Genomic DNA, 16,924 nt, shown 5'->3' with positions numbered 1-16,924 from the left:
AGGCGAATGATTTTGGATTGTTCGTAAGGCCATAAGCCAATTGTGCGCAAAAGAAAACGATTAAAGCTGAGATACCTGTTTACGCAGATCATTTCTCTACGAGTAACAAAACGCGTTTGACCGTACTTAAAGCAATGGGCGTGTCTATTCTCTCTGTTCAATCGATCGCTTAATCTGAAAGTTCTCTTTTATGGTTTTATATTTTAGGATAAATTCTCTAATTTACCTGATGTACCATGTATTACTCGAAGAAACGGGAAGTACAACCGCGAGACTATAAACTCGCAATTTGAAAATTTGCCATGAAAATGAGTCCTGCAATTTAAATAATCGACTTGGCGCCGATGGCAATTTGACATATGTACTTTTCCCACAAAGAAACATTCTAGAGACGCTTTTTTGAGGAGTTGTTGCGCAGTCACCATTTCTCTGCGTTACAATTGTTCGTTTTTTCAGCCCTGCATACATGTCTACTAAATTACATTTGCATGAGTAACTTTTAAACTCCAATTTTCGAATCTTTATCATGATGCACACATGATGATAATATCACTTTTTGTTAAAACTAATTTTATTATCAATCGAGCCATGTGCGTGTGGGTTAACAAATTATTCTATTTAAGGATAATGTCATATATTTCGTAACGTATGTATAAAATTAAAAGAAATATAGATAATAACATCGAACAGGATTTGAAAAAAATCTTCATTATACTGACGTTGAACGTCATTTTATCATATTATACTAACGACATCGATGTCACGTGTTTTATCAATTTCAACTTATATAATATATATGATAAATCTAGCATTAATATCATTAGACGTTGTACAGTATCAGTTCACTAATTCATAAATCATTGTCTCATGGAATAAATAACAGCAAAGTAGGATAGAGATGTGCTGGTCAACTATAACGAAGAGGACAATTTGTTTTAACGTATAAGATGCATTAATATATTTTTATAGAATTTTTACCATGTTAAAACTCTCCAGGGATCCTACCATTAGCCCGGCAAGATTCATGTTGAAAGGTTTAGTGCCCATTTGTAGCAAAAATAGTATTATTCTCTGTATATACAAGGGTGTTATGTACCATTGAATATTGTATCTACGAAAAAATAATTCAATTTAATCGGCAATTTTACAAAGTAAACGATGTTAAATAATTCCCAAGATATACTTTTGCATGTGCTTAAAATTTTATCTTATATCGAAATTACGCTCGCGCACAACTGTAAAAATATTTCTTACATTGTAATGAATAAAAGATTATTGTGATCCTTAACTTGTTGCGCGATATAGTTGACAAGGAACATCAATATATAGTTGGTAACCAAAAACACAGTAGGCGATATTAATTTTTCAATGTTAACTCCGGATGATAAGCCGTCAAAAATCTGAAACATGTACAACGAAACGATTTATTTTTCTATGATCTCATTAAAATATAACGCGTTTTTATACGTAGAGACATATACTTTCTCGTGCCTTGTAACGTCTGTTTTTGTTAATTCAATCCATAGTACATATTCTTCTTAAAAAATCTTAAATTAAATCTTAAATCTTAATCTTCCTTTTAAAAAAAAAGAAAAAATAGAGTCTCTAATAAATTTTATTTAATATTTTCATAATATCACATTATTCTTTATTGGATAAAGTGGGTTAGATAAGAATATTTTTTAACAATATTGCTCGTGAGTGAGTAAATAAAATCATCTCTATATAGAAATGGTAGTCAACGTATTTCAATAGAAGAAAGCAATACTTACTCGATAAAGATTGAGGCTCAAGACAATCACTACGCCTATCATTAGACAGAAATAAGATACCTCGACTTTGGATAAGAGATACTTTACAAACCTTTAAAGATAGGAGAATATTATTATTATTTTACTAATTATATCCAAATAAAATACATAATCGTGCAAAGTTCACTTCAGGGATGGATACCAACGTCAAAGCCTTGCGATGCATATCTATGCCACAAATTATCTTTTTCAAGTCAATGTCGTTTATACCGTTTACTTTTAGAGCATTGCCCATTATAGCTTGTTCCACACGGTAACTGCAAATAATTGATTTTGCTGTAATTATATGACAATTTAGTCACATGTAACGCAAGGCGTTATGACTCGAACAAATCTCACGATTTTGTCGAACAGCCGTTTTTAGATTGCCCAAGATCGATGTTTTTCACGATCATAATTCGTGTCAATAATTTCCTCACCTGGCAACTTGATACATCCCGCGGGCGTATTGCCAATACGTGATGGTCATTGTTCCTACCGCCAATAACGCAATCCAGCCTATGCAAAACGCCAAGTTTACATGCAGTAGAATTAAGTAGAAGTATTTCTCCTGATTGACAAAATACTCCGTAACGATGTATAGCGAGACATGTGATCGAGATTCGTTCATGGAGAACACATTGTCGAGAAAACACGGCCAAAACGGCAGAAGCATAACGGAAAAAATTCCAAACATGGACATTACTGAAGAACGGTTTTGAAAAGCTATTATAAGATCACATATTCTTTTAAAATGCATTGATTTAAAATGCCTTAATATAAAGATGAAGAGTGATTATCTTACTCGTAAGCACATAGGTATAACGTTTCGCGATAGTCCCGTATTTTTTTATGATCGCGATTTCTCCATCGTCCCTCAGTTCGTTGTAGGTATATTGGAGAACCTCCAGTAGATATTTCACCTGTCGTTTAAATGATTTTCTATGCCGTTTCTTTTAGCGAAGTTTGACATGGTCTGTCGTATATCACAGAGTGCTTTGCAACGCGAGGTGTTTCCCGAATGAGTAAACGTCTGTACGAATTTGCGTATACTCACAGTGTCCATGTTAAAACTGAACGTGTTGTACTCGATCGCGAGGGTAATGAAGAAGAATGCATTTGAGAAAATCTCGATGACCAATTGCGAATTGCATTCAGCAGTGATGAATGCTGTAAACTGCAGGAAAGAAAAGAGAGAACAAAAATTTCGTGTGACGAAAGTAACTTGCGTAACTTGATGCTCAATAGCAAACAGAGAGTCTAAAAATCATTAAATTCTCTAAAATCATTAGAGCCTAAGAAGCGTCGCTCTTATGCGAATAATAATTGGACGGAAAATTTACGTATTTGAAGTAATCGTCATGTCTAAATAATCGTTGCGACTAACAATATGGATTGATCTTATTAATTACATAATAAATATCTGAAGAGACCGACATACCTGAAATATAATACTGGTTACCAAGATAACGTAAAACACGATCAGTTGCACTCTAACAAATTTGGATTGTTCATAGGGCCATAAACCGACTGCCAGCAAGAGAATCCGATTGAGGTCGAGTTGTAGCGACTTTACGCAGATCATTTCTCTTCGAATACCGAGATGTGTTTAGCAGCGAGGAAGTTGCCGAGACATCACTCATCCCCTCTTCTTACCGATCGATGCAGCTCGCTACTTTTTTTGTGTAAATTTTACTGTCAAATTACGCACAACACGGTGTGAGAGTACCGTACCATGAGATTTGAATTACCCACAATTTAGTCATTTTCTCTTGAAAGAGCTCTATGTTTTTAAATGAGTCGTCGTTGAGGAAGCAATTTTGCGTGCAAAGAAGTACAACGGGTGTTTATTTCCCACGCGAAAAAAATAGCCTTGACTGTAATATTTGATAAAACGTGTGTATTGCTAGTATTTGTCGTTCTTTGCCGTCATTTTAGCGCGTGCATTCATACGTTATATTTGACCGTTATACCTGAGAGGAGACTTCCCTTTCTAAATGGATGGGCAATTGCTTTAGTACCGACAGTTTATGTACAAACGTATAAATGCGGGAAATGTCTCGCAGTGTGCGAACGAGAAAAAGCCGATGCCACGTGTATAAGAATCTTATTCTATATTTTCGACTCAATCACATTATATGAATCACGACTCGCTTTCTTGTTAATCGTATCGCACGCAACGTTATTGGTGGAAACATTAGTATATATCAGTATATATCGGTATAGTATATATCGGATATAGTATATATCGGTATAGTATATATCGGATATAGTATATATCGGTTGAAAACTGCATGATATCTCGTATTAATTTGTTGAGTTTGAAAGATTATATATTTTACGTCTTAGATAAGTTAGCACAAACTATGCTACGGCATACTCTTTTCTACGTCAATCAGAATTATGCTGTTGCTTTGTCACTAATCATTTACATTTTGCAACACTACTCTTACTTCATAAATTTTTGCCTTACTTTTGCGTAGAATATAGGACAGTGAAGTAGGATATCGAAGTATTCGTTAGCTGTAAAAAAAATCTCCCTCTGAATTATTTCGTCCGTATGAGACGCGTACGATTTTCTCGGACACATGCAGTTCCCTCACCATAGCGAAGCTTTTCAGAGAACCGTTGATGATACTACCCACGGTCAGGGTGAAATCCTTGGAACCTTTTTGCAAAAGGAATAATATCGACTTCTGCACGTGTAAAGGCGCTTTGTACCATTGAATGTTATATCTGCGAATCATTGGTTCAACGGCGAGTGAAGATAATTGGAAAAAATTATTTTCGACGCGTATGCGTTTGATGAATTGCTTATTTTGTCATAAGTATCTTTAACAGGTTCGTTATCGGGATTTGTTTCGGGAACTCGTCTCATAGACTACCTTACATTTGTATTTTTTTTGCCAAATATATAAAATAGAGGCTTGTTGATACTAATTTGATAATGTGGACATGGGAAAAAAAATGTTTACTGTCACACACATGCAATGCTCAGCTGTCGTGCGAAATCATTACGTCATACGTGTGTGACACCGATAGCGAACGAGTTAAACAGGCAAGTCTATTCGCTTATCAAAATCAGCGTTTCTCGAAAATGTGTCTTACACGGTGACGAATATCTGAGTATGGTGGTCCGTAAGATCTTGTCCAATGTAATTCACTAAGAACATGTATAGAATAATAGATATCGCCCATGCAACGGGTAAGATCAGTTCCATGATGTTAAATTCGGACGACATGATCTGAAAAATCTGGCACGCGAAAACTTCACGTTAGAAATACGCGGCAATCTGTCGAATTCGCTGAAACGTTTCGTGAAAAGCTGTCTTTTTTACACATTGCAGGTTGTGCAATCTATCGTAATTCCGCGCGTTTAATGAACAGAGAATTGTGCGCAATTGTGCGAAAAAATGCTGGAGAATGTGAGTCAAAACTTACGCGAAAGAGATTAAGGGTCAAAGTGATCACTACGGTCATTGTTAAGAAGCCAAACGCCACCTCAAATCTTGACATTAAAAACTTGGAGTACCTTCAAGTGCAAGCAAATTTTTCATTATACATATATAATTTGTGTATATACGTAATCGGCTAGATACCAACTTCATAGCTTTGCGATGAATATCCACAGCTCTGGTTATCCTTTCGGAAATTAAATTTTTATCGGTCAAGTCAACATTCCGCAGCGAGTTGTATCTCATTGAGTACTTTATACGATAACTGCAAGTATTTTTTATCTATTAGTAGATTTGCCTCTGAGGTGTCAAGCTAAAATGAACATCTGGTCTGTATAATTAAGCACAGACTTCAATCGAGAAATGAAAAAGATGTTGCGTGTTTCTAACAATGATTTTATCATACTTATTTTCTTACTTAGCGATTGTAAACATCCCGCAGACACATTCCTGGCACGCGAAGAGCAACGCCAGCGCTCCCACTAATGTGATGCCTGCTATGCAAAGAGCTATATTTATGTGCAGCAAGATTAAACAGAAATACCTTTGCTGATCCACAAAGTATTCCATTGGGAATAATATAATGCGCGGTCTGGACTCGTTTTGCGGTCGGACAAAATCAAGAATGCTCGACCAAGACTGAATCAAAATGAAAAAAGATTCGCCGCAAATAAAATGTACTGCAAAAAAAGTGCACAAATGTTGATGCCCTATACGATTGATTTTTATCTTGCGATATATTGATTCGATTTTCAGATAGTTTATGGTTTACGTTTACAAGTTACGTAAAGATTGAGAACAAATAGGACGATTTGCATCATGAAAAAATCTCAACATTTCATGAATCCTTACCTGTGAACCAAATAGTGTAACTTCTTGAGATATTTCCGTATTTTGCTATGATAGCAAGCTCGTTCTCGTCCTTCAGCTCGCTACATATTTTTTGAAGTTGTTCCAACAATATCTTCATCTGTGTAGTTTAAACAACTTCTTATGTCGAAGAATTTTATGTGTGAGAATATGTGTGCAAAAAATTAACTCACAGTTACCCTATTTACCCAGAATGAACTGTATTTAACTATGATATTTATAAATACGAACATAGAAGCGAGAACTTTAACGATTAGATCCGAAGTGCATTCTGCGGTCATAAACGTTGTGAACTGCAAACAACAATTTCGTCGAGAAGATCTCTATCACAAATCGATATCTCTTACAAATTATTATAAATCATTATTATGAATTATGAATCATTAGATAAATTAAAAAAATCATGATGAGTTATGAACTATGAGTCATGAATTATTGCATTAGCTTTCTAATACAACAATTGTTTAATGGACAGCATATAATTGTAGCTATTCATAATTGCGATGCAACACTCATAATGCAACAGCAATAAATGCAAACACTTATATTCTTTAAAATTTAGGAAAGTAGACGTTGAATTTATTTTATCACATAATAATACTGCTTCAACAATTGCACCGTACGTGAAACACGATGACAGTTAATAGAATACCAAATGAAAGAATATATTGAAGTTGAATGAGTCTCATATGTTGATGCGGCCATAAACCGACAGATCGCAGAAGAGTTTTACTGAAACTAAAGTATAAAGTTTCTATATCAATCATCTCACGATTTTCGACAAACATTTGCATCTCTCGAAGAATGCATCTCGAATGCATGTGCTCTTTCATGCTTATCACCAATATATTGCTCATTTTTCCTCCTTGTAGCACGAAATTGAGCGGAAATTGCCTAAATTAATACAAATATGAGGGAGGAAACAAATATGAGAGAAGAAACGCACGAAATAATATCGTGAGAACGTGCCAGCCGCATTTCACACACATCAAATTTGAAAGCATGCGATTAGGCGGTCGATATTTCAGGGAGGGAAAATCAACCCGCAGATGACACTTTCCCATAAAAGAAAGGCACCTCTGAGGAAACCTGTTGCACGGAGGCCGCGCAAGCGTATTCGATGTTTCAATGTTACATTCCAACATGTACACTTATACGTTACGTTTAATTTCTGAGCGAGAACTCGCCTCGCCAAGTTTCCATTGCTAATGCGTCATCTGTCAAAATGTCAGTACTAAAAAAGCTGCACTATTACTTTGGTGCATTTGAAAGATATTTTATGATCTCGTAGAAGTACAGCTATATTCGCTACAGATTCAGAAACGATCAAACACTAGAACGCTCAAGCGTTTGTAAAGTACATCGTTTGCTTTGTCGATTTACTTCGACGAACAGTCCTTTGCTTTATCCTTGTGTAGAATACAGGACGGAGAAGTACGATACTGACACGTTTGCCATCTATGAAGAAAGTACAGTTCCATATTATGTTAATCGAATGTGCAGTAGATATCGACGTACTCAGATAGAATTTCTTACCATGGCGAAGCACTCTAATGATGCGTTAATCAGTCCACCGATGCTCACCATGAAGTCTTTGACACCTCGTTGCAGTAGGAAGAGTATCAGCCTCTGTACGTTTAACGGTGTTTTATACCAACAAATGTTGTATCTGCGAATTATTAATTAGAAGATGGACTGATAACTCGAGAAAAGTGAGAAGACGAAAAATTAAGTAATTTTTGGGTATACGACTTCCAAAATCTGTGTAAACTCTCAATATATGAATGTCCTTCAAGAGCTATTACTATTTTATAAATGTTATCTCCATGAGAAAGTGTCTTACGCAGCAATAAATATCTGTCTATTGTGGTCTGTAAGATCCTGGCCGATGTAGTTGGCTAAGAACATATATACAGCTATTATCATCGCGGCTCCCGTAGGTAAGAACAATTCATTTATGTTGTATTCGGACGATATAATCAGGAAAATCTGAGACACCAATTTCATGATTAGAGATTAATGTGTAATATACGTTAGATGTCAAATTCAACGTGAGACAAGTTGTTTGGAATTTTATGGAAACGAATTTTATTTTTATCGATGCGTACTTAAAGTCGAAACTTACTTGAAAAAGATTCAGACTCAAACTGCACACTCCGGTCGCCACTAAGATACATAACATCACCTCAAATTCGTTCACCATATGTTTTGAGAACCTTAGGAGACGAGCGAATGATTCACTACTACATGTCGTGTACCTGTTATTAATTAAATACCAACTTCATAGCTCTCCGATGAATTTCCACGGCACTAACGATCTCCGCGATTGGATTTCTACATTGCAGTTTGGTCTTTTGTGTCGTATCGGACTTTATCGATTGCTTAATACGGTAACTAAAAATAACATATCGTTATTGTACAGCAATCTATCGAGTGGTGCATTCTTTTTTATTTTTATTGTTGCAAGAAGTTGCTTCTTCTGTTTCGCGTCTGGTACTGTCCAAAGCAAACCAAACTGAAAATTATATTTATTTCGCTTGAAAAAGGATTCTCAATCTGGAAATCCCATTTATTTGCTAGTCACTTCAATACTTACCTTCTTACCTGGCAATCGTGAACATTCCACAGATATATTTCTGAAATGAAAAGAATAGCGAGCCCGTCGACAGCAGAGCGACAGTGCCTATGCAAATAATTGTGTTCTGGTATAAGAGTATTAAGTAGTAATATCTGTGTTGATCCACGAAGTATTCCATAGGAAACAGCAGATTACGCAGTCTGGATTCATTTCTCGGTTGAACAAAGTCAAGAATACTCGGCCAGGATGACACCAAAATGAGGATGAGATTAAGACAAAAGATACTTACTAAAAATGCGATAGCATTGACATTTGAATGATTACCTTTTACTTTGTGATAAATAATCGGTATCATCTTCAAAATATTTAATAACCGCTTAAGAAACAACTCAATCAGTTGTACGTTAAAATATGTACGTATTTACGCGAATACAATTACAATCACAACGATAATAATAATGATGAATTTTGATTATTAGATATAATTACATAGCAAGAAATAATAAAAAATTATCTTACCCATAAACCACATGGCGTAACATCTTGAAACGTTTCCGTATCTTCTAATAATAGCAAGTTCATTGTTATCCTTTATCTCGTCACATATACGTTGAAGTTCTTCAAGTAAAACTTTCACCTGCCGTTTCAATAATTTCTTATACTGAAGATTATTACTACATAAAGTCTTTTTCTCACACATATAATGAAATCATTATTATTATTATATAAAGTCTGATTTAACAAAATTATTTACACAGACATTTATGCACGGTGAAATATCAACTCACGGTTACATTATTTGTATGAAATGAGAAATATTGCACCATGATGTCGATGAAAAGGAACGCGGAGGAAAGAACTTTGATGACAAGGTACACAGTACATTTCGCGGTGATAAACGTTGTGAACTGCAAACAACAAACGTCGTCGGGCACATTGCGATGAGGAACATCCTTAATTAATACATCATGAATCCTATTTAAAGCATCCTTCATAAAATAAATTTTTTTATAAAAAGAAAAAATATCTAGCTATTTTACACACACACGCACACACACACCGCCTCTGGCTAAATATAATATTATGTAGAAATAAAGATGCTCATAGTTAACTACAATACAATAAATTTATCACATAGTACAAAATGCAAATTTATCACACAATAATACTTCTTCAACAACATTGTTCCCTACGTGAAATATGATGGCGGTTGACAAAAAACCAAGCAAGAAGATGTACTGAATATAAGCGAGTCTTGTTTGCCAATACGGCCACAGACCGAGGGCTAGCAGAAAATATTTGTTGTAACTAAAATACTGATCTTCGATGTTGATCATGTCTACGTAACATTGGACATACGTTTGACTGGCATGTAAGGCTCGTCTCGCAGTAGCGTTCGTTCCTCTTTGTACTTCCCGTCGACCGATTAGGCAATTTGTCCACTTTACAGTATTAAATTAAGGCAAAATTGCTTAAATCAATGTAAATTTAACGAAGTTTCGTGTGAAATAATATCGTGAGAACGCGGCAGTTGCGTTTCACTAATATCAACGGGAAAAAGCGTGCGATTAAATAATCGATTTACCAAGGGAGAATTTCTTCCAGATGGTCATTTCCCATCAAAGATACCCCTTAGGAAACCTTGTTGCGCCAAGACTGCGCAAGCGTATTTGACGCTTCTCTACATTGCATTTACTTGTCTTTTATTTCATCATGTACGTTCATACGATGTGCTTCGACTCGACGCAGTTTTTCGCTGTTAATATACTATCAACCAGAACGTGAATGAGTATTAGAAGAGGATAAACTGCTATTTTATTATTGTTAGAATATATTTTATGTTTTCTAAGAAACTCCGCTACGTTTGGTACAGAATCGGAAATGGACAGGCTCATTATACGTTCAAACAATCGTGAAGTATAACGTTGCCTTGTTGTTCTCTGCTATGTATTTAGACGATACTTTTTCATCTTATTTTTGCGTAGAGTACAAAACGGTGAAATATGATATCGATATATTCGTCAGCTACGAAAGAGACTTTGTTCAGTTGAGAATGCAAGAGACGTCAACGCGCTGTGACAATCGAATTTCTTACCGAGGCAAAACATTCTAGCGATCCGTTGAGCCATCCAATGACCTTCACCGTGAATTCTTTGGTGCCTCGTTGCAATAGAAACAGTATCACCCTCTGCACGTTTATTGGTGCTTTATACCAGCAAACGTTGTACCTGCGAATTATTACTTGAACAAGGCAAATTGACAACTCGACGGAAGTAAGAAGACACGAAGCTAAGTAATTATCGGCGCTCAATTTTTAAGAGCTATATGTTAGCTTCCGCTTTTAATACAAACATCTTTGAAGAGTAATTATATATACTATCTGATATACATATATATATAGATGTCAATTTATGTAATAAATGCCATTCTTACAGGAACGTCTCTTACGCGGTAACGAATATATTTTTGTTATGATCCGTGAGATCCTGCGCGATGTAATTGGCTAAGAATAAGTATATAGCGATTAGAATTATATATCCAGCGGGCAATAACAATTCCTTGAAGTTATGATATCTGGACGACATGATCGAAAAGATCTGTGATATGAATATAAAGTTGTTAGAAGTTATGCATGTATATGTATCTCACGTACTCTCTCGATCTATTGTGGTTTTACGTTTCCAAAAGATTAATAAATCTCAAGTGCGATACTTCACGCTTGAAACACCGTCATTTAGAATTGCACGAACATGCGTACTGAAGAACGAAAGAAACTCACGCGGAAAAGATTAAGACTCAAACTGCTTACTCCGGCCAATATTAATACGCTCAACATCAATTGAAATTTATTCACCAGAAATCGGGAGAACCTTTAGAGGCAAGAAAATTTTGCATTACTACTTGTCGTGAATAACTAAATCCAGTGAATAACCTTAATAACTAAATCTAACCCACTTCATAGCATTCCGATGAATCTCCACGGCCCTAGCGATCTTTATTACGGCCAAATTTTGGCTGCACGAGTTGATCTTCTCTGACGCGTCGATTCTTATCGCGTGTTTGATACGGTAACTGCAAATAACCTATCGTTATTATATAGCTGTTATCGTTATTGTATAATCTGTGGACCGTATTTCTTTATCTTTACATCTCGTTGCAGAATGAGAAGCTATCACTTCAGTTTGGTTTGAAGTAACAAGCTCAATTTTCATTTGCATTGTTAAAAAGATGTTCTCAATTTTAATATTTTGCGCGTACGCTTACGACAGTTATCTCTGTACTTATTTGCTTACCTGGCGACTATAAACAATCCGCAGATGCACTTTTGACACGCGATAAATAATGTTCCTGTTGCCAGAGATGCAGTAATGCCTATGCAAACGGCTGCGTTCATGTGCAACATTATTAAGTAGAAATATCTCTGCTGATCCACAAGATATTCCATCGGGAACAGCAAGGTATGTTGCATGGATATGTTTCTCGGTTGAATAAAGTTGAGCATGTGTGACCAACACTGCATCAGGATAAATCCGAATTCGCCCAAAACGGCCAACGCTAAAAACGGAAGAACGCTAAAACAATTCAACGACTGCAACTTATTTTGTGATATTTGATCGATTTTTTTCTGTATATCCCTTTAACTATTTAACGATTGCTTAAGTATTAATTAATTAGTTAATTGTGCGCAGAAAAAGAGAAATATATATATACTAGTAATATCATAACAGTGATGATTATGGTCATTAATTAATTGTCATTAATAACGGACATTAAGTGATTTTATTTTACTTGTGAGCCAAAACGCATAACGTCTTGAAATATTTCCATATTTTTTAATAATAGCAAGTTCGTTCTTATCCTTCATCTTGTCGCATACGCGTTGAAGTTCTTCCAATACTATTTTGATCTGTAGTTTTAACAACTTATTATGCTAAAGATTATTATATAGGAACTATTATTTTTAATGGAATTTACATTGATACAAGCATAATGTAGCGTCAACTCACGGTTACTTTATTCATCCGAAACGTGGAATATTGAATCATAGAATTCAAGAAGAGGAACATGGAGGAGAATACTTCGACAACAATATCAACTGTGAATTCTGTGACGATAAACGTCGTCAACTACAACCAAAAAATTTTGCTATAGAGCGTATGCGATTAGTAAATTATGAATTATGTAAAATCCATCGCACTTTATATACAATTAATATTTAATAATTAATATCTACGCAGATATTATATAATGGTGACGCAAGGGTCGTAATATATTTATATATATATATATATATACATCAAGTATGTGAAAATGAAAAAGCCGGTAATTGCAATATAACAATTTGTTATGCAGTGATACTGCCTTACATGACACATGATGGCGATCAACAGTATACCGAAGAATAATACGTATTGAAGTTGAGTGATTCTAGTTTGCCTGTAAGGCCACAAGCCGATAGCTAGCAGAAGATTTTTACTGATATTAAAGTATTGAACCTCAATGCTGATCATTTCTATTCGGCGTTTGACACACGTATGACCGCGAAGGATCCGACGGAGTTGCGCGCGCGCATCTCTTCCTGTCTTCCAACAGTCGATAAAGCAATTTGTCTTTATAGCATTAAATTGTGCAAAAACTGCTTGTGTAGCGTAAATACGACAATGATTCGTGTAAAATGACACCGTGAAAGCTCGACAGTCGCGTTCGCGAAGTAACGTCGTCGGAAAGTAACGTTCAATTAACCGATCGATTTCTCAGGGGAGGAAATTCTTCCAGGTGGATTTTCTCACAAAAGAATGACCCTTACAAGAGTTATTATCCCACGAAGATCGCGCAGACATATACTCGTATTTCTTCATATTGCTTCACGAGTCTCGATTCGACACGAGCACTCATATCTTTGATCTCTGAGTTGAAGCTCGTCCCATACAATTTTAGATGCTGATGTATCATTGCTGCGATATCGGTAAATATTGAGGAAATACCTGTATCTGTGCTACGTTAACATGTTAGATAAAATAATTCGGTATGTATAATGATATATTTCACTCGACGCAACAATTACAATTAGAGATATTTTAGTCTAGAATATAATGAACAAGCTAGCGTCCTCTTTTTGATTAATAGCTAGAAGTAGAAGTGCAGAAAACTTCAGTTTTGGTCATTTTGGTAACTTTCTATGCTGCTAAGCCGCTAATAGACTATGTTGCTAATAGATTTACATGTCATCATCGTGTTGAATAAATAACGGTAAAATAAGATATCGAGGCACTCAACAGCTACAAAGAGAAATACGTTTTTTAATGATTGCGCTTTTGAGTTGCCACTCTATTCGTTTAAGAAAAATCGATATATATATATATATATATATCTTTAGATTAATATTTTAAATTTGCAAAATCGCAGTATTCGTTTAATAAATAAACCAATAAAGACACAAATATAATAATCGAAGAAGAATCTGAGAGGAGGATGTGAAAATAGCAAACTAATGTTTGTGGCGCTATTCGCATCATTTTGAAAACCCGCTATGATCGATAAAACTTTTTTTAAAATTCTATTGGCATAAAAAATATTGTTTTTTGACCGAATGCTTTTCACTGACCCTTAAATACGTAACGTAAATGTTTGTTACCGTTGTAAAACCTTCTAAGGATCCCACAAACAGTCCGCGGATGTTTATACTGTAAACCTTAGTGCCCCGCTGCAGCAAAAACAATATCATCTTCTGCATTTGTAATGAAGTCATGTACCACTGAATATTGTACCTACGAAACGACGGTAAAATAAATGATCGGACGAAACTGATAGATAAAAAAACTTCGGTGAATGTGCAACTTTTTTAATATGTATCTCGTAATCTTACGAACTCTATTTAATTTTCGCTTCTATGATCGACCTATCGTTTGTGTTCGCGAATTTCATGTGAAAGTGTCTCTTACACCATGGTGAACACTTGATTATAATGATCTATCACTTGTTGGCCGCTGTAGTTGCCTATGAACTGATACAAGTACTGAACAATCAGCAATATAACGGATATCGTCAATTCTTCTATATTGCATCCGCTCGTCAACGTCATATAAATCTGAAACATATTGAACGTGTTAACGAGCCTGCTTTTGCATCATATGCGTAAATATATAATTTCGCAAGAAACGACGCTCACTCGCATGAAGTTGAGACTTGTGGAAATCACAACGGTAAATATGAGTAGAGAAAACCATAGATTGAAAGTGGACATGAAAATATCAGCGAATCTTTAAAAAAGAACATACACACACATACGTCACTGCATGTATATCATATATGTAATTGATACAGATTGATACTAACTGTAAAATTTCACGATGAATATCTACTGCATAAATTATTCTTTTATAGGCTAGATTTTCGTTCCACTGTTTCTGAGCAGATCGCGGCACGTTCAGTTTTATAGCGTGCTGAATGCGGTAACTGTGAATAAATTAGTAATTTCTCAACGAACGTATCTTGGAATGTTATGACTATACAATATCGATATGTTTATCTATGATGAAGATTAACTAACGATCAAATTACTCTATAGAACACTTTTTCGTGAAATTGGACGTTAACAATACCGAAGGATAACTAAATTGTTATAGCTTATTATTATAGCTAAATTACGTTAAATAGAAGAAAGGATAAAAAGAAATAGTAGAATGGATAAATAGATTAAATTATATTACGGAACATTTTTCGCAAATTTATAAACTCAGTCATCACTTTTGCCTGAAAATGTGCCACACATATTCGCTTTTCACCTGGTAATCTTCAACATCCCGCAGATATGCTGAACGTATACTAACAGCATTGCACCCGTGCTAACCATTGTGAAGCCACATATGCTAATGGTCGCATTCATATGAAACAAAATTAAGTAAATATATCTCTCTGGATCGAGAAAATACCCGTTTAAAATCTGCAGTAAGTAGATCGGTCGAGTCTCGTTTGTGGGTAGAATTACATTGAGAATGCGTGGCCAAAATTGCAACAAACAAATGATAAATAAGCCACATATAAAAAACACTGGAAAGAAAAAATAACAGAAAGAAAAGAGACGATTTGTAAAGCTGAAATTCAGGACTAAAACTTTCGTACTTATTAATTACGTTTGGATATGAAGCAAAAATCGCATATGAAAAATGTCATAATACGTCGCTTTACCTGTAAATATAATGGTAACACGTTTTATCTTATTTCCATATTCGTCCATGATAGCGATTTCGTTCTCATCTGTTAGCCTGTTATAACGATACTGAATTTGACCCGTCAAGCATCTTATCTATTATTTAGAACATTTCATTATAATTTTTTTGTAAGATTTTTCGTTGTAAAAAACTTGAAGAGAAGAAAGTAATTGTTATTGTATGCAAAATAGGATTTATTTGTAAGGATTTATTTATTCGAATAAGTGGAACCAGAATGACAAATTTCGTCGACTTACAGCTCGGCTGTTGACGTAGAACATAACGTAACTTATGATGCCAATTGAAGAGAAAAACGAAATGAAGAGAATCTTGACAACAACTTCTGCCGTGTATTCCGAAGTAAAAAATACACTCAACTATAGACACAATCACATATCCTTCATAATTTCTAGGCTACTATTACTAAATGTGTACATAATATATTTCAGCGTATTCTGTTTTATATAACAAAATATTTTTGACCCAGAAAAAGTGTATTAGAAAATTACTTTTGTTTATCTGTCTTACAAGATTTTGTCTCATAAAATATAAATTATTAATTACTTGCTATCATATCGTGATTGTAAGAAAAAGTTTATAATAATAATATTAACCCGCATTTATAATATAATTAATTTAATTAGTATGTTTAATGTGATCGCAAATGAAAAATGTTGCTACGTATTGTATTGCAATATAAATTAACTCATAATGATAGTATTATGAAACTACCGACATATACTTGAGACAGAATGAAGGTCGTCGGGATACCGAAAAACAGAATGAACTGGAATTGGCTGAATTTTGATCGCTGATAGGGCCATAAGCCAATTGCGTGTAGCAGATGTTGATTGAGGATGAAGTATGTTGGATATCGCGTGCAAATCATTCTTGCACGGATGTTGAAACACGTTTAGCTTTGAGGAAAGTCGATGGAAATTCATACAACTTCCACTCCTGTTAGTCGAACAAATATTTTATGGTCTAGCTCTTTTTTCATCGTATCGAATAATGTAAATT

At 34.9% G+C, this 16,924-nt stretch overlaps 5 protein-coding genes across 11 annotated transcripts; all 5 read right to left on the bottom strand.

The window, feature by feature from the left end:
- Positions 1–689: 689 nt before the first annotated feature.
- On the bottom strand, positions 690–4,014 carry LOC105183317 (uncharacterized). 3 transcript variants are annotated; one of them, XM_019841519.2, is made up of 9 exons: positions 3,232–4,014; positions 2,848–2,967; positions 2,596–2,713; positions 2,231–2,309; positions 1,958–2,068; positions 1,773–1,863; positions 1,255–1,400; positions 979–1,111; positions 690–911 (listed from the first exon to the last, which is right to left on the bottom strand). In XM_019841519.2, the coding sequence occupies exons 1-9, from the start codon at positions 3,373–3,375 to the stop codon at positions 858–860; spliced, it is 996 nt and encodes a 331-aa protein (XP_019697078.2). In that variant the 5' UTR covers positions 3,376–4,014; the 3' UTR covers positions 690–857. The 3 variants fall into 3 exon arrangements, with proteins under 3 accessions (XP_019697078.2, XP_019697079.2, XP_019697080.2); XM_019841520.2 differs by having other exon boundaries at positions 1,006–1,111; XM_019841521.2 differs by lacking the exon at positions 690–911 and having other exon boundaries at positions 988–1,111; positions 1,290–1,400.
- A 28-nt stretch (positions 4,015–4,042) lies between these two features.
- LOC109503860 (uncharacterized) lies at positions 4,043–7,325 on the bottom strand. 2 transcript variants are annotated; one of them, XM_019841471.1, is made up of 9 exons: positions 6,739–7,325; positions 6,289–6,408; positions 6,098–6,215; positions 5,664–5,925; positions 5,394–5,510; positions 5,232–5,322; positions 4,899–5,044; positions 4,394–4,526; positions 4,043–4,313 (listed from the first exon to the last, which is right to left on the bottom strand). In XM_019841471.1, the coding sequence occupies exons 1-9, from the start codon at positions 6,970–6,972 to the stop codon at positions 4,260–4,262; spliced, it is 1,275 nt and encodes a 424-aa protein (XP_019697030.1). In that variant the 5' UTR covers positions 6,973–7,325; the 3' UTR covers positions 4,043–4,259. The 2 variants fall into 2 exon arrangements, with proteins under 2 accessions (XP_019697030.1, XP_019697032.1); XM_019841473.1 differs by having other exon boundaries at positions 5,790–5,925.
- Positions 7,326–7,375: 50 nt separating this feature from the next.
- LOC109503859 (uncharacterized) lies at positions 7,376–10,651 on the bottom strand. The gene is made up of 9 exons (XM_025304374.1): positions 9,887–10,651; positions 9,482–9,601; positions 9,213–9,330; positions 8,720–8,981; positions 8,396–8,509; positions 8,241–8,331; positions 7,959–8,104; positions 7,652–7,784; positions 7,376–7,573 (listed from the first exon to the last, which is right to left on the bottom strand). Exons 1-9 carry the CDS (start codon positions 10,028–10,030, stop codon positions 7,520–7,522), a joined length of 1,182 nt encoding a protein of 393 aa, XP_025160159.1. The 5' UTR covers positions 10,031–10,651; the 3' UTR covers positions 7,376–7,519.
- Positions 10,652–13,526, bottom strand: LOC112588068 (uncharacterized). Of its 2 annotated transcripts, none has more exons than XM_025304373.1 (9): positions 13,501–13,526; positions 12,701–12,820; positions 12,483–12,600; positions 11,987–12,248; positions 11,649–11,765; positions 11,473–11,563; positions 11,142–11,290; positions 10,789–10,921; positions 10,652–10,718 (listed from the first exon to the last, which is right to left on the bottom strand). In XM_025304373.1, the coding sequence occupies exons 2-9, from the start codon at positions 12,758–12,760 to the stop codon at positions 10,665–10,667; spliced, it is 984 nt and encodes a 327-aa protein (XP_025160158.1). In that variant the 5' UTR covers positions 12,761–12,820; positions 13,501–13,526; the 3' UTR covers positions 10,652–10,664. The 2 variants fall into 2 exon arrangements, with proteins under 2 accessions (XP_025160158.1, XP_025160157.1); XM_025304372.1 differs by lacking the exon at positions 13,501–13,526 and adding an exon at positions 13,061–13,217.
- Positions 13,527–13,910: 384 nt separating this feature from the next.
- On the bottom strand, positions 13,911–16,361 carry LOC109503863 (uncharacterized). 3 transcript variants are annotated; one of them, XM_025304389.1, is made up of 6 exons: positions 15,479–16,361; positions 15,030–15,149; positions 14,863–14,953; positions 14,636–14,781; positions 14,329–14,461; positions 13,911–13,972 (listed from the first exon to the last, which is right to left on the bottom strand). In XM_025304389.1, the coding sequence occupies exons 1-6, from the start codon at positions 15,577–15,579 to the stop codon at positions 13,922–13,924; spliced, it is 642 nt and encodes a 213-aa protein (XP_025160174.1). In that variant the 5' UTR covers positions 15,580–16,361; the 3' UTR covers positions 13,911–13,921. The 3 variants fall into 3 exon arrangements, with proteins under 3 accessions (XP_025160174.1, XP_025160175.1, XP_025160173.1); XM_025304390.1 differs by lacking the exon at positions 13,911–13,972 and having other exon boundaries at positions 14,137–14,461; positions 15,479–15,562; positions 15,882–16,361; XM_025304388.1 differs by lacking the exon at positions 13,911–13,972 and having other exon boundaries at positions 14,137–14,461; positions 15,479–15,999; positions 16,162–16,361.
- Positions 16,362–16,924: the final 563 nt, after the last annotated feature.

The sequence above is a fragment of the Harpegnathos saltator genome, unplaced genomic scaffold, assembly GCF_003227715.2.
Source record: "Harpegnathos saltator strain DR-91 unplaced genomic scaffold, Hsal_v8.6 scaffold604, whole genome shotgun sequence".
NCBI lineage: Eukaryota > Metazoa > Arthropoda > Insecta > Hymenoptera > Formicidae > Harpegnathos > Harpegnathos saltator.
Note: the sequence above shows the minus strand (reverse complement) of the source record. Positions and strands in the feature narration are given on the sequence as shown.

Coding starts and splice junctions, on each gene's coding strand:
- LOC109503863 (XM_025304388.1), bottom strand. CDS start 15,579: ATGAATGCGACCATTAGCATATGTGGCTTCACAATGGTTAGCACGGGT. Junction 15,150..15,478: donor GGGATGTTGAAGATTACCAG/GTGAAAAGCGAA, acceptor ATTTATTCACAG/TTACCGCATTCAGCACGCTA. Junction 14,954..15,029: donor ATTCATCGTGAAATTTTACA/GTTAGTATCAAT, acceptor TCTTTTTTAAAG/ATTCGCTGATATTTTCATGT.
- LOC105183317 (XM_019841519.2), bottom strand. CDS start 3,375: ATGATCTGCGTAAAGTCGCTACAACTCGACCTCAATCGGATTCTCTTG. Junction 2,968..3,231: donor TAACCAGTATTATATTTCAG/GTATGTCGGTCT, acceptor TCTTTCCTGCAG/TTTACAGCATTCATCACTGC. Junction 2,714..2,847: donor TCAGTTTTAACATGGACACT/GTGAGTATACGC, acceptor TTTAAACGACAG/GTGAAATATCTACTGGAGGT.
- LOC109503860 (XM_019841471.1), bottom strand. CDS start 6,972: ATGAGCAATATATTGGTGATAAGCATGAAAGAGCACATGCATTCGAGA. Junction 6,409..6,738: donor TAACTGTCATCGTGTTTCAC/GTACGGTGCAAT, acceptor TGTTGTTTGCAG/TTCACAACGTTTATGACCGC. Junction 4,527..4,898: donor ACTCAGATATTCGTCACCGT/GTAAGACACATT, acceptor AATGATTCGCAG/ATATAACATTCAATGGTACA.
- LOC109503859 (XM_025304374.1), bottom strand. CDS start 10,030: ATGATCAACATCGAAGATCAGTATTTTAGTTACAACAAATATTTTCTG. Junction 8,105..8,240: donor TGAGTCTGAATCTTTTTCAA/GTAAGTTTCGAC, acceptor TTGGTGTCTCAG/ATTTTCCTGATTATATCGTC. Junction 7,574..7,651: donor CATTAGAGTGCTTCGCCATG/GTAAGAAATTCT, acceptor CTTTCTTCATAG/ATGGCAAACGTGTCAGTATC.
- LOC112588068 (XM_025304372.1), bottom strand. CDS start 13,204: ATGATCAGCATTGAGGTTCAATACTTTAATATCAGTAAAAATCTTCTG. Junction 12,601..12,700: donor TTCGGATGAATAAAGTAACC/GTGAGTTGACGC, acceptor TTAAAACTACAG/ATCAAAATAGTATTGGAAGA. Junction 11,291..11,472: donor TGAGTCTTAATCTTTTCCGC/GTGAGTTTCTTT, acceptor TTCATATCACAG/ATCTTTTCGATCATGTCGTC.